Source organism: Molossus molossus, unplaced genomic scaffold (assembly GCF_014108415.1).
Source record: "Molossus molossus isolate mMolMol1 unplaced genomic scaffold, mMolMol1.p scaffold_m16_p_7, whole genome shotgun sequence".
Lineage (NCBI taxonomy): Eukaryota > Metazoa > Chordata > Mammalia > Chiroptera > Molossidae > Molossus > Molossus molossus.
This window is the reverse complement of record NW_023425401.1, coordinates 58,628,615-58,642,433: the sequence shown is the minus strand read 5'-3', so window position 1 is coordinate 58,642,433 and position 13,819 is coordinate 58,628,615. Positions and strand designations below refer to the sequence as shown.

General features: G+C 32.8%; 1 protein-coding gene across 1 annotated transcript in view; it reads left to right on the top strand.

The window, feature by feature from the left end:
* SYPL1 (synaptophysin like 1) overlaps positions 1-12,986 on the top strand; it is a 28,957-nt gene extending 15,971 nt beyond the window's left edge. The window contains exons 2-5 of the mRNA XM_036246735.1: positions 5,353-5,480; positions 6,902-7,106; positions 10,933-11,121; positions 12,580-12,986. Of these exons, the coding sequence (XP_036102628.1) occupies positions 5,353-5,480; positions 6,902-7,106; positions 10,933-11,121; positions 12,580-12,714 (657 nt within the window). The 3' untranslated portion in view covers positions 12,715-12,986. The remainder of the gene's footprint in view (positions 1-5,352; positions 5,481-6,901; positions 7,107-10,932; positions 11,122-12,579) is intronic.
* The last annotated feature ends 833 nt before the right edge of the window (positions 12,987-13,819 follow it).

The following is a 13,819-nucleotide window of genomic DNA, read 5'->3' as shown; positions in this document are numbered from 1 at the left end:
TGTTCTAGTACCAGTACCAGGATGTTTTGATTACAGTAGTTTTGTGGTTTAATTTGATATTCAATACTGTGATCCCTCTAAGTTTGTATTTTATTCTCAAGATTACTGAGGCTTTCAGAGTCTTTTATGGGTCCATATAAATTTTTATAATATTTATTCAAGATCTGTGAAATATGCCTTGGTATTTTAATAGGGATTGTGTTGAATCTGCAAATTGCTTTGGATAGTATGGACATTTTAATGGTGTTAATTCATCCAGTCCATGAACACGGTATATGTTTCCACTTGTTTGTATCTTTCTCTATTTCTTTTTCAATGTCCTATAGTTTTCTGAGTACTGGTCTTTTACCTCCTTGGTTAAGTTTATTCCTAGATATCTTTTTATTGTTGTTGTTACAATGGTAAATGGGATTGTTTTTCAGTTTCTCATTCTGAGAGTTCATTATTGGTGTATAAAAATGCTGTCGATTTCTGATTGTTAATTTTGTATCCTGCTACTTTACCTAACTCATTTATTAAATCTGGCAGTTTTTTGGTGGAGATTTTAAGGTTTTCTATGAACAATATCATCCCATCTGCAAATAATGACAGTTTTACATCCTCCTTTCCAGTCTGGATGCCTTCTATTGTTTCTTCTCTAATCACTGTGGCTAGGACTTCGAGTGCTATGTTGAATAAGAGTGGTGAAAGCAAACATTCCTGTCTTATTTCTGATCTTAGGGAAATGCTTTCAGTTTTTTCCCATTTAGTATGATGTTGGCTATAGATTTGTCATATGGCCTTTACTATGTTGAGTATGATTCCTCTATTCCCATTTAGCTGAGAGTATTTATAATAAATGGGTGCTGGATTTTGTCAAATGCTTTCTCTATATCTACTGATATGATCATTTGGTTTTTATCCTTCATTTTACTTATGTAATGTATCACGTTTATTGATTTGTGAATTGTATGAGCCTTGTATCCCCGGACTAAATCCCACTTGGTCATAGTGTATGAACTTTTCAGTGTATTGATGTATCATATTTTGTTCAGGATTTTAGTACCTATGTTTAGCAGGGATATTGGCCTGTAATTTTCTTTCTTTCTGGTGTCTTTTTCTAGTTTTGTAATTAGGATCATGCGGTCCTTGTAAAAAGAGATTGGAAGTCTTCCCTCCTCTTGAATTTTTTGGAATAGTTTGAGAAGGATAGGTGTTAGTTCTTTGAATGTCTTTGCCTGTGATGCATGCCATCTGGTCCAGGACTTTTGTTTGTTGGCAATGTTTTGATTACTGCTTTAACTTTATTCGTTGTTATCAGTCTATTCAGATTTTCTGATTCTTCCTATTGAGTTTTGGAAGATTTTATATTTCTAAGAGTTTGTCCATTTTGTCCAGTTTGTCGGCATATAGTTTGTTCATTCTGTTTTCTTACACTCCTTTCTATTTCTGTGATGTCAGTTGTGACTTCTATTTCATTTCTGATTTTATTTATTTTGGTCCTCTGTTTCTTGGTAAGTCTGGTTAAAGATTTATCAATCTTGTTTATCTTTTCAAAGAACTACCTCTTGGTTTCATTGATTTTTTTTTTTTTTTTTTTTTCAGACTTCATGTCATTTATTTCTGCTCTGTTTTTTTATTATTTCCTTCCTTGTCCTTACTCCTGGCTTTTCTTTTTCTCTTTCTAATTCTTTTAATTGTGTCCCATAGATTTTGGGTGGTTGTGTGTTCATTTTCATTTTTTTCTGAGAAGATTTTCATTTCTTTCTTGATCTCATTGGTAACCCATTCATTGTTTAATAACATGGTATTTAGCTTGAATGTTTTGAGTTTTTTTTATTGTAGTTGATTTCTAGTTTCATGCCACTGTGATCTGAGAAGATCCTTGATATAATTACAATTTTCTTGAATTTTTGTAGAGACTTATTTTGTGTCATAAAATGTAGTCTATTTTTGAGGCTGTTCCATGTACTCTTGATAAGAATGTATATTCTGCAATTTTGGTATGATATGTCCTCTAAGTATCAATTAAATCCCTCTGATCTAGAGTGTAGTTCAAGGTCTTTTGTTTCCTTGTTCATTTTTTATCTGAAAGATATATCCAGTGAAGTCAGTGGAGAGTTAGTCTTCTACTATGATTATATTGCTGTCAGTCTCTTCCTTAACAACCACTAAGAGTTTTTATTTATTTAGGTGCTTTATGAGGTGCATGTATGTTCACCAGTGTTCTGTTTTCTTGTTGGATGGAACATTTTAGTATTATGTAGTAACCTTCTTTGTCTCTTGTTATGGCCCTAGCTTTTTTTTTTTTTTTTTTTTTTTTCATTTCCCTTTGCATGGAATATTTTTTCCCATCCTTTCACTTTCAGTCTGTGTGAATCATTTGTTCTGAGATGAGGTGTGTGTGTGATCTTTTCTTACCCAGTTACCCTCTATCTTTTGATTGGAATACTTATTCCGTTTACACTAAGGTTATTATTGATAGGTACTTATTTATTGCCATTTTATCTTTATACCTATCTTCCTCTCTTCTTTGATTTTTTTTCTTATTTTTAAAGCAGTCCCTTTAACATTTCTTGCAATGCTGGTTTGGTGGTAATGTACTCCTTTAGTCTTTTTATTTTTGTCTGGGAAGCCCTTTATTTCACCTTCAATTTTATATTTTTTTAATGTTTTTATTGATTTTTTTTTTAAAGAGAGATAGAAACATTGATGTGAGAGAGAAACATCCATCAGCTACCTCCTGCATGCCCCCACTGGGAATCAAGCTCACAACCTGGACATGTGCCCTGACCAGGAATCAAACTGGGACCTTTCAGCGTGTAGGACAATGCTCAATCCACGGAGCCACTCCAACCAGGCTCACCTTCAATTTTAAATAATAGTCTTGGTGGATAGAGTAGTCTTGGATTCAGATCCTTGCTTTTCATTACTTTGAATATTTCATACCAGTCCCTTATGTCCTGAAGTGTTTCTGATAAGAAATCAGCTGACATTCTAATGGGAACACTCTTGTAGGTAACTTTCTGTCTCTTGCTACCTTTAAGATTCTTTTTTTGTCTTTAACATTTGTCATTTTAATTATGATGTGCCTTGGTGTTGGTCTCTCATGGTTCATCTTGATTGGGACCCTTTGTGCTTTCTGAATTTGTGACCTTTCCTTCACCAGTTTAGAGAAGTTTTCTGTCATTTTTTTAAACAGCTTCTCTATTCCTTGCTCACTTCTTTCTCATACCCCTATGATACGGATGTTGTTACATTTTATATTGTCCCAAAGTTCCCTTAAACTCTCCTGCTTTTTAATTCCTTTTTCTTTTTGCTGCTGTAATTGGGTCATACCTTGCCATTCAAGTCACTGATTTGATCCTTCACTTCATTCAATCCACTTTTGATTCCTTCCCATGTATTCTTGATGTCAGATGTGGTAGTCTTAGTTTATGACTGGTTTTTGTTCATGGTTTCTATTCATTTTTTATACTGTTGTAGTTACCCCTAAGTTTCTTGTAATTCTCACTAAATTCCTTGAGCATCCTTATAACCATTACTTTGAATTCTATCATCTCATTAATTGCTTGCCTCCATTTCATTTTGTTTTGTTTTTAGATTCCTCCTTTTCTTTCATTTGTTGGTTGTTTATATGTCTCCACATTTTAGCTGTCTCCTTGTGTTGGCCTCTATGTATTAGGTAGAACTACTATGCCTCCCAATCTTTATGGGGTGGCCTTATGTAGTAAATAAATGTCCTGTGGGAGCCAGTGGTGCAGTCTCCTTGAGCTCTTGTGCTGGATGGTCTAGGAATGTCTCAATGTATCTATTATGTAGGCTCTCTTCTTGTAATTGGGTCTTGATTGCTTTTTACCTGTTCATGTGGGATCAGTTCTCAGGCTGGCTGTTGGGCTCAACTCCAACCATGTTGTGCAAGTTGTTCAGGTGTCAAGAGTGCCAGTGGCTCCTGCATACATGCAGGTTGGTCAGCACCTGGCTGTTGGCAGCAAGTATCTTTTGGGACCAAGTGTGACCAGGTGGTGGCAGCAGGGGTCCAAGGAATCTTAAGTTTTATACTTGAATTAAGGTAGCTTCAGATTGGAAATGTCCTCAACACCTTGCTTTTCTGCTCAGGGCCTCTGTAAGCTGAAATCCAGGTATTGGCTAGGTTGAGTTTTCAAATGGGAACCTGACTTGAAAAGGATCAGCTTCTGTGGCTCTAGAATTCATAGCAGCTGCATCCTCAAAGCCAACATTGGAGACAGTGGTCCTGCTGCTTTGAGTTTTTAGGAATTATCTTTTCTCTTTTGTTCAGAAATGACCACTGTTAAAATTTTGATATATAACTTTTCTGGGTTTCGTTGTGTGTGAATGCATATATGGATCAAGACATGCGCACAATGTACTGTTTTTACAAACTTTTATATAATGAACATTTTCTTATATCATTAAATACTCTCCAACATTTTATTGACCACTTAATGTTTTGTTGTTTGAATAAATTATAATTTATTTGGTTCCCTGTCAGCATTTAGGATACTTTTAATTTTTTCCTGTTATGGGTAGCTTTGAGAGAGCAGCATTACTTTTTTTTTTTTTTTTTTTTTTTTTTTGGCATAATAAGGAAAACAAATTTCCAACTACTTTTTGATACCTAGAATATCCACAGTGAGATCTTGTAAACTCATGAAATAGCATCTCTTTTTTGCATACAATCTCTTGGCTTTACAGTTACCCTTGGGTTCCAAATAAAATACCTCCAATTCACTTCTTTTGATTTTGATACTAATAAATAAGACTGCCTCTGAATTTCGTACTAATATTTAATAGGTACACCTTGAGTAAATGAAATTTTTGTGGACTGGTATGCTAATTTCTATATTATATTCGTGAGAAAATAAAATCACATTTGTTGAGAGTTGCAAGTAAATTTTTTAAATTTTTTAAATATATATCTTTTTAATCCTCACCAGAGGATATTTTTCAAATTGGTCTTTGGAGAGAGTGGAAGGGAGAGAAAGAGAGCGAGAGAAACATCAATGTGAGAGATACATTGATTGGTTGCCACCCATACATGTCCTTATGAGATCAAACCCACAACCTGGGTATGTGACCTGATCGGGAATCAAACCCACAACTTTTTGGTGTACAGGATGATGCTCCAACCAACTGAGCCACCTGGTCAGGGCACAAGTACATTTTTAAATGTTTTCTACCATCTATGTTTAAATTTGTAGTTAAGAATTTCTATATTTTTTATAATGTGATATATTTCTAGAATGTTAGTGAGCATGTTTTTAATAATTGCTTAAGGTTTTAATTATTGACCCATATTTTGGGTGTAGTAATCCTTTTCTCTCCCCTGTTTTTTTGTCTTACTTTGTGTAGATTGCTTCTATCTTTGCTTTTGCCACCTGTGGAGGTTTTAAGGGCAAAACAGAAATTCTAGTGAGTTGTCCTACTCTTAAAGTTCCTGAAAATAAAACAGTTACAGCTACTTTTGGTTATCCATTCAGGTGAGTTATTTGTATGTTTGTATGGTTTAACAACTCTTTTTACTTTCACATTGACTCATTAAGACTTCCAGCAACTTACCTTCTGGGATAGAAAATTTTAAATTGCATTCTCATTTGTAAATAGTGATCATTGCTAAGAAAACTGTGAAACATAGACTAGAGCCTTTCTACCAACTGTTTTCCTAGTCTGTGATGAAATAATTATAGAAAACGAGAGTCCACAGTTAGAAACTATTATATGGCATTGCCTTGATATTTTTCTGTCATCCCACAGTGGATTAAAAATTTACAAACAAAACTGACACTGCTCTTCACCATAGTGTGAGAAGCCATGATGTAGAAGCAAACACTACTTAAGAAAAAATCCAAATTTCTTGTGTGTTTGCCATTACTAAATAATAGTGTTCTTTATATAGTTTTAGGACATGGATTTATGTGTAGTGAGTTCCTATGGAGTTTCTATGGTAGCATAAAACTTTATTTTCTTACTGTCAAACTAAAGTGAATATTTTGTTTGTGAATTTTTCTGTTTGACTTTAGTATTCATTGAACAGGTTATTCAATATGTCCTGTGTTTAAGCCAGGGTATGAAGCTTCTTTCACTTACTAACTACTTATTTGACCTCTCTAGGGCTCAATTTTTATGGCCAGTATATTGGGAATATTACGTTTTAAGGTCGTTTGAATGATTAAATGAAATCTTACATTAAAGATATGTCTGTTAGTAAGTGCTTGGTATAATTACCTCTCCTTCTTTTAACCCCTCCTCTTATAAATTTCCTATACAAGGAACTGTTACTGCATCTTTAGCATTGTCTTGTGAATTATGGATAGGGAAAATTAAGGACAAGCTGACATTAGCAGGTAATGAAATCCAGGGTTAAAATGTGAATTATTATAATAGGCTCTTCCGGTGCTAGTCCCACAGACTCTCTCCTAGAATGGAATATCATGTCTCAAATTGTAAACTGTTTTGTGTCAGCCCTCTTAACCTGCTAAAATTTTAATACAGGAAAATAGTATCTGGGGTTGTAAGTGTATAAATTCAGTCTGTATTCAGTCTATCACAAGTCAGTACCAGGTATAATCTATAATTTATGTATATATATTATGAAATTTTTAATTTACTTAAATATTTGAATTTTTCCTTTTACTTCAAAAGGAAAATGTTTTTAATATACAGAATAGATCAAAAGTAGGTTTACAGTTGTGAATATGTGAAACAGTTTATTTTTATATTATTTATTCATTGTATTATTTTTTCATGCAAACAACTGTAAACCTACTTTTGTCTCACCCTGTGTTTGGGGAGTATTTTTTTAAATGTCATTTCTTTGTTCTGCCTATGTATTTCTGTGTTTGTTGGGAGAGTGCAGGTAATTCCTAAACTTATCGGAGCCTTTTTTTTTTTTTTTTAATAGGTTGAATAAAGTATCATTTCAAGCACTTCCATCAAATGTGTGTGATATAGATTGGAAAAATTTTGTCCTTATTGGAGATTACTCTTCTTCTGCACAATTCTATGTTACGTTTGCAGTCTTTGTATTCCTATACTGCATTGCTACCCTTCTGCTCTATGTTGGATATACAAACCTGTATCGTGATAATCGAAAACTTCCCATGGCTGTAAGTAATCACTTTCTTTTTATACAAAAATAATTTATATAAGATAAATATACATTATATTTCAAGTAAAACACCGGTTTTCTTATACTCGAAATAAAAATTCTTGGCATAAGCCAGTTCAAAATATTTTGACCTCTGTTAGCCATGAGGTTGCACTCTCTCCTGTTGTCATGTTAAACCAATTCTTTTATGTGTTTGCAGCACTTTTTCTGTACTCTGAGAAGTGCTGAGGTTTGTTTCTAATTCTATTTTAACTTGAGAAAAACTTAAATATGTAATAGAGCATATTAGGTTGCAAGTAACAGGGAAATTAAGTGGAGTTGGTGACCATTCTAGTAGTCTTATAACTGTGTTCCTACTTCTTACCTTTTTTCTCTCTTCAAAGATCCCCTTTATTCTTCTACAATGTGTTATTGAGATTAATAGTCAGGAATTAGCAAACTATAGCCCCCAAGCCAAATCTAATTCATTGTGTTTTGTTTTAATAAAGTATTTTTTGGAACACAGCCACACTCAGTCATTTACATATTATCTGTGACTGTTTTCATGCTACAGTGGCAGAGTTAAGTACTGTAACAGAGGAAAATATTTACTGTCTTGCCTTTTTCAGGAAAAGTTTGCTGACTCCTGGTCTAAATTCCTTAATTTAAAACATGATGCAGATAATTCTGTAAGAATTATAGAATTCAGCATTAGTGGCATTCATGAGCTAATTTTTAAACTTTAGATGGCAACAAAGGATTTGGATTTGAAGTCTTAGCACCTTTCTTGGCTTCAGTCTGTTGAGCTAAAAATATAAATAATCTCTAACATTTAGTTAGTAGAATCTGCCCTAAATTATTGATGGCAGATTCAGAAATAAGCCATTTCTGAATGGGTTTAAGCTTGACCTCCGCTACAGAAAAATAAGTACAAAGGTAGCATTAGTGTTAACTGACTTGAAAGGAGAACAGAGGTGTTTTTTGTGATACTAGTCATTTACATCTTGAGAAAATATTGCTATATACTAATTATTTGTAAAGTTATTTTAAAGGGAAGGTATTTAAGTATGAAGAAATTATCAAATAAGATAACAGGTTTTATTTATTTACTTATTTTTAATTTTTGCTGCCTGGATCATAAGAATACAAATGGTAAGTAAGGAATAAAACAATCTTTTGTCATCCATATTTATTTCATTTCTTATATCTGAGAAGAGATTCTTAAACCTGACGTTTTCATAAAATATATCTTAGTTAGGTGTCTTTAAAAAAATAAACATCAACTATTTGCAGTGCTAGGAATTTATGAAACTATGATGATCAGATATTATTTTGTTAAAATTATTTATAATTTAAATTCTAAATGAAGATATTTCTTGCCATTTTGTTGTTACCCCAACAAATTTTTAAGTTAAATTTAGCAGTGAGCCTTTCATTTCTCATACTTTGTTTAGTAAGCTTTAAAATGACCACACTTTTAAAAGCAGCATTCAGATCTATTTTTTGTAGGCTTTTCTGTATAATAAAACTATAAATCTTATCATTCAGCTGGTGTGGTTGAGTATCATCAACCCATGCACCAAGAGGTCACTGGTTCGATTCCCAGTGTGGAGCATGCAGGAGGCAGCCAGTCAGTGTTCTCTCTCATTGATGTTTCTCTCTCTCTCTCTCCCTCTCCCTCTCCCTCTCCCTCTCCCTCTCCCTCTCCCTCTCCCTCCCTCCTTCCTTCTCCCTCTCCCTCTCTCTCTCTAAAAGTCAATAAAGAAAAAAAAATTTTTAAGAGCATAATCAGGAAAGGGGGAAAAACAGCATGTTGTTTAATCAGGAATTTGGAAGGAAGAAACCTAAATATTAAGAGGATTTGATATACAGTAGAACCTCGGTTTTCTAACTTAATTTATTCCAGAAAGCTCTTTGAAAACCAAAACATTTTTTCCCATTAGAAATAATGTTAAATTGAATTAATCCATTCCAGACCCCCAAATGATTCCATTTTAACCTTTCTGAGATACAGTACATGTCTAATGTACCATTTAATCTTAAACAAGCACTTTAAAGACAAAAAGGACATGAAATGTAAATGAAAATTTAACAAAAAGAAAATGCGCAGTAATAAATGAAACTTTAACAATAATCAGCAAAAAAAAAACCCACAAAAATATTCACAGCACAATTTCCTGAAATGTTAACATCAGTAAACTGATTCATACTTTTGCATTCTCTTCTTTGTTACCTGAAAGACTCATGACTAATCATACAGGTAGTATGAAAAGGTTGTCAGGTTGAGCAGCAAATTGGTCAAAACTGAACTTTAGCCCAGAGATTACTTTCTTAACATGTGATAACCTCATACATATTAGTTGTCAGTTCTCTAAAAGGCATTGTATTTCTAGCAAGTGTATAGGAATTGTCTGCCTGCAACCAGGAGAGGACTCCCTCAATGCAAAAATTTAAGCTATAATGTTTTTGTCCTTTTCTCTTTGATCTACATTTTTTAATAGGACAAGTAACAGTAGAGAGCTCAAATGCAAATACCTCCATGTTTTTAAAATTAATTATATTGTTTTTGGTTCTCTAATCACAAGATATTTATTCAATGTCACCTTGACCAAGTGTACAAGCTATATGTAGCACAGTTTCTATATCTCATAAATGGTCACTGGTATTTATCCTAAATAAATAAGAGCTGGCTGGCAAAAGTAATTAAAAACTAATCAGATTCGGTTTTAAAACAGAACCCTTCCATGATAAGCTCCAGTCCTGTTCCTGAGCTTGGAGTTTTGCTGCAGTTGTGTGCAAATTCATAGCCTTGAGTGTACCCTAATTAATACATAACATTAAAAGATACAAATTTTACATTATTCCCATTTTGGTCATTAATTTAAAGAAAGACCAAACAAAGTGGGACTTATACTTTATATTATACAAAAGCATATTTTTAAAGTGTTATTTAGATCTTTGTAACAATACTAGTTGACAAAATTTTAGTTTCCCAACAGAATAGATTAAAAGTATTTTTTTTTCCTTTCTTCATCTTATTCAATAAGAAACTATCCAAAATATTAAAAACTTTAAGTAATAAAGACTTTATTGGGAAAATTAATAGGGTAAAGTATTTTCGGAAAGATTTCTTTCTTGTTTTTTATTTTATTTTAATGAGCATTCTTAAAATTTTATGGTCCTGAATTTTAAAAACACGTCTTCCTGGATATGTGCTTTTCACTATTCCATTGTGCATATCATGGAGAATTAGATTTACCTTAAGTTAATTTTGCCAGAACAATATGATAAAGTGGGAGAAAGGTAAGGGAATTAAGAGTATATTCAAGGGATTATATTGAAGGACCTTAGAATATAAATTGAGGAAATCAGAGCAGAAGTGAGATTGAGAGACAAGAAACAACTGGTAAGATCAGATTGTAGGTCTCCATGGGGTCAGTGGGTTGCAATGCCGGAGGAAGGGAGCTGGAAAGAAGTGATAGTGGGGAATGGGATGATTGAAATAGAGATTATGGAGGGATACAGTTATTGGTGATAACAGGGTCTAAGGTGTGGCTTAGGTATGCTTATGGTGAGGGCTATGTAAAACCTTGATTTCTAACATAAATATCTTTCACTCCTAAAGAGATGATTGAGTCTTGTTTAGTGTTGTATCTCAAGCACTGAGCTAGTAATAATAAACAGCAATTATTGTTATGTTGACTATGCCCTTTTTTTATAAAGTATGTCATGAAAGCCATTCCTCAATACCATGGGGTTCAATGTAATCTCAATTTCTTTACTATGGATTTAAATTTAGTATTTTTAAGTTAACTCTTCATTATTCATACTTCTTTTTTCTTTAGGACTTTGTTGTTACTCTTGTTGTCACTTTCTTGTGGCTGGTAAGCACTTCAGCATGGGCTAAAGCTCTTACAGATATTAAAATAGCTACCGGTCACAGTATTGTCCAGGAACTTGAACCCTGTGGTGCTCAAGGAGTGATGTGTTATTTTGGCTCTGTGACTAGTATGGGATCCTTAAATGTATCTGTGGTATGTATACAGTATTTATAAAAATACTTTATTTCACTTCTTTGAAAAACCTTGCCTAGTAATGTAAAAAAACAACAGCTCTTAATTATCTCTGGATGTGTTGGTTTTTATTTTTATTAATCTGTTAGAATCCTGGTTACTATGTAGTTTTTATAACAACAAAGAAAAGTTTGTTAAGAAAATTAGGAAACGGGTTTGAACAAAGGTCATAATTGAGTCATTCTTTTCATTAAAATTGACTAGGCAGGACTTTTACCTGATAGGTACTTGTAATAGTTGCTAACATTTATTAATTCTATATGCCAGGCATTACACTCATATCTTAGGTTACATAAATTTACATATTCTTTAGTCCTCTATTTTATCAAAATTCAGATAAATATATAATTAAATATAATGTTAATATACAGAGTACATTATTTTTAGGGAGTTCTCTGTCTTTTCAAGAAAGTGTTAGATAAAGAGAATCAGCAGCGCCTTATAAAGCAGTTTGGTTAAATTTTTGCTTTATAACTTTAATTACAAAGTCACTTTTGGGGGGAGAATGGGGAGGAGGGTGTCAATGGGGAAAAAAAGGAACATCTGTAACAAAAATAAATTTAAAAAAATAAAAGTCATTTTTTTGCATTTATATTGATAATATCTGAAATGGACAGTTTCAGAAATGTTTTTGTGTGCATATATATACAAAAAGATATAAAGCATTTGGCCTTCAGTAATATGATAGTATTCTCAAGCTTCTTATCCCACTCTTCATATTCTTTTTATAAATATAAAAATATATATTTCTTATATTTAGACAAAACTGTGAAAATAAGATAGCTTCAGTTTATTCATCTCTGAGACTTTCATCTTTTTAGATTTATACCAGGGAAGACTAATTTCTTTTAGGTTGACTAATGCAAGATGTGAAATAAAGTTCTTCTGACTCTTATCTCTTCTGATTGCAGCTGTTGGAGTAGGAAAGATGGTAGGTAGTAGGGGAGATAAAGTAAGAAAGTTAGAAGAGATATACAAAGGCAGTTTAAAAAGAGAGTTTTAGCCCTGGCCAGTTTGGCTCAGTGGTTGGAGCATCAGCCTGCGGACCAGAGAGTTCCGGGATCGGTTCCCGCTAGGGGCACGTACCAAAAAAGAGAGAGAGAGTTTTAGTTACTTTCTCAAATTTAATCTCATTTTTAAATAATAATGAGCATGCAAAAATAAGATTTCTTTTAATCATGGTTTTTTATATGTTACAGATTTAGAGATTTAGCTTTATTTCATTGGGAATGAGTCATTATATATCCGAGTTTGGCATTGTAATGTAAAGTCTTTTTTATTCCACATCAAATGTAGCTTAAACTTTAAATGAAATAATGGTATACTGCCTGGAAATGTTAAATATTTAAAGGGAAACTAAGATGGGTATGAATATTTCAGTAGATATTAGATCTTCATGTTTATTTTTCTCTTTCTTAGATCTTCGGCTTTCTAAATATGATACTTTGGGGAGGAAATGCATGGTTTGTGTACAAGGAGACCAGCTTACACAGTCCATCAAATACTTCTGCTTCCCATACCCAAGGAGGTATGCCACCTCCTACTGGAATATAATTAAAGGGAAAAGTACACTGTATGAAATATACATCTATACTCTGAGAAGCTTATTTGTTTCTAATAAAAGTAATGGCTTTTTCAATAAATTGGTGGGTTTAAAATTTTGCTGCTTTTTTTACATAAACCTCCTGTACCTTTCCTAGAAACTTAAGATGTAAATGTATTCTCACATGTAAATTTGAAATTTCAGGAGCCTATTATGAGATGATACACATTTTTAAATGAACATTCATTTCTTCACTAAGTTGTTTGCCTTCCAAAGTGTTTACACCTTAAGCCTTAACATATATCTTTACTCAGAAAAGAGTTATATTGTCATATCATAATAAGAAGAAAATCTCTATTTGGAAATACACTACTGTCATTTTGTACAGATCATATACCTAAGACCTATCTTTGTTTAAGAAAGCCTTGCTTACATAAATCATATTTAGAAAAAAGCATATTTAGTTCAGAATTTATATCTGGACAGTGTTTATATGTGATGAAAAAATTTTAATTGCGAAGACTGGGTGTATGTTTTATTTTTGTTTTTCTAAATGATCTGCAGTACTTCACAGGTGTGCTAAAATGTAAGGGTTGAAAATCCTAATAGATGTATGTTCATTTGTAATTCTGTCGCAAGAGATGTAAGCTTCCATTATGCTGGTTGGTTAACAGACTTGCCGTATAACTAGAAAGAACATGGTTTAATTAGATATTTTGATATGTACAGGCATTACTCTTAGTGGTATTTGTTTGCTGCCCTTTGTTGCTCATGCCACTTAAGTGCAGACGGAGACCTATTCTCCTTGCAAGTAGAAAAAAATAATCCACCTTTTTTTGCAGACCCTATTCATAGGGTTAAAAAAAATTAAGATTGCCTTTTACTTTTGAAACATTTAATACTTAGAGTCAATGAAGTTGTTATTTTGAATTTAGCATTGATATTGTGAAAATAAATGCAATTCGGATTTTGTGTTTCTTAATGTTTATTCTTCACAAACGGGTGATAAAGGAATTATGATAAACAGGGAACCTGTGATGTTTTTTTCATTTGTATTTCTCTGATTGCTATTGAAGTTGGTGATCTTTCTCTGTATTTAATGGCCACTTAGGTTTC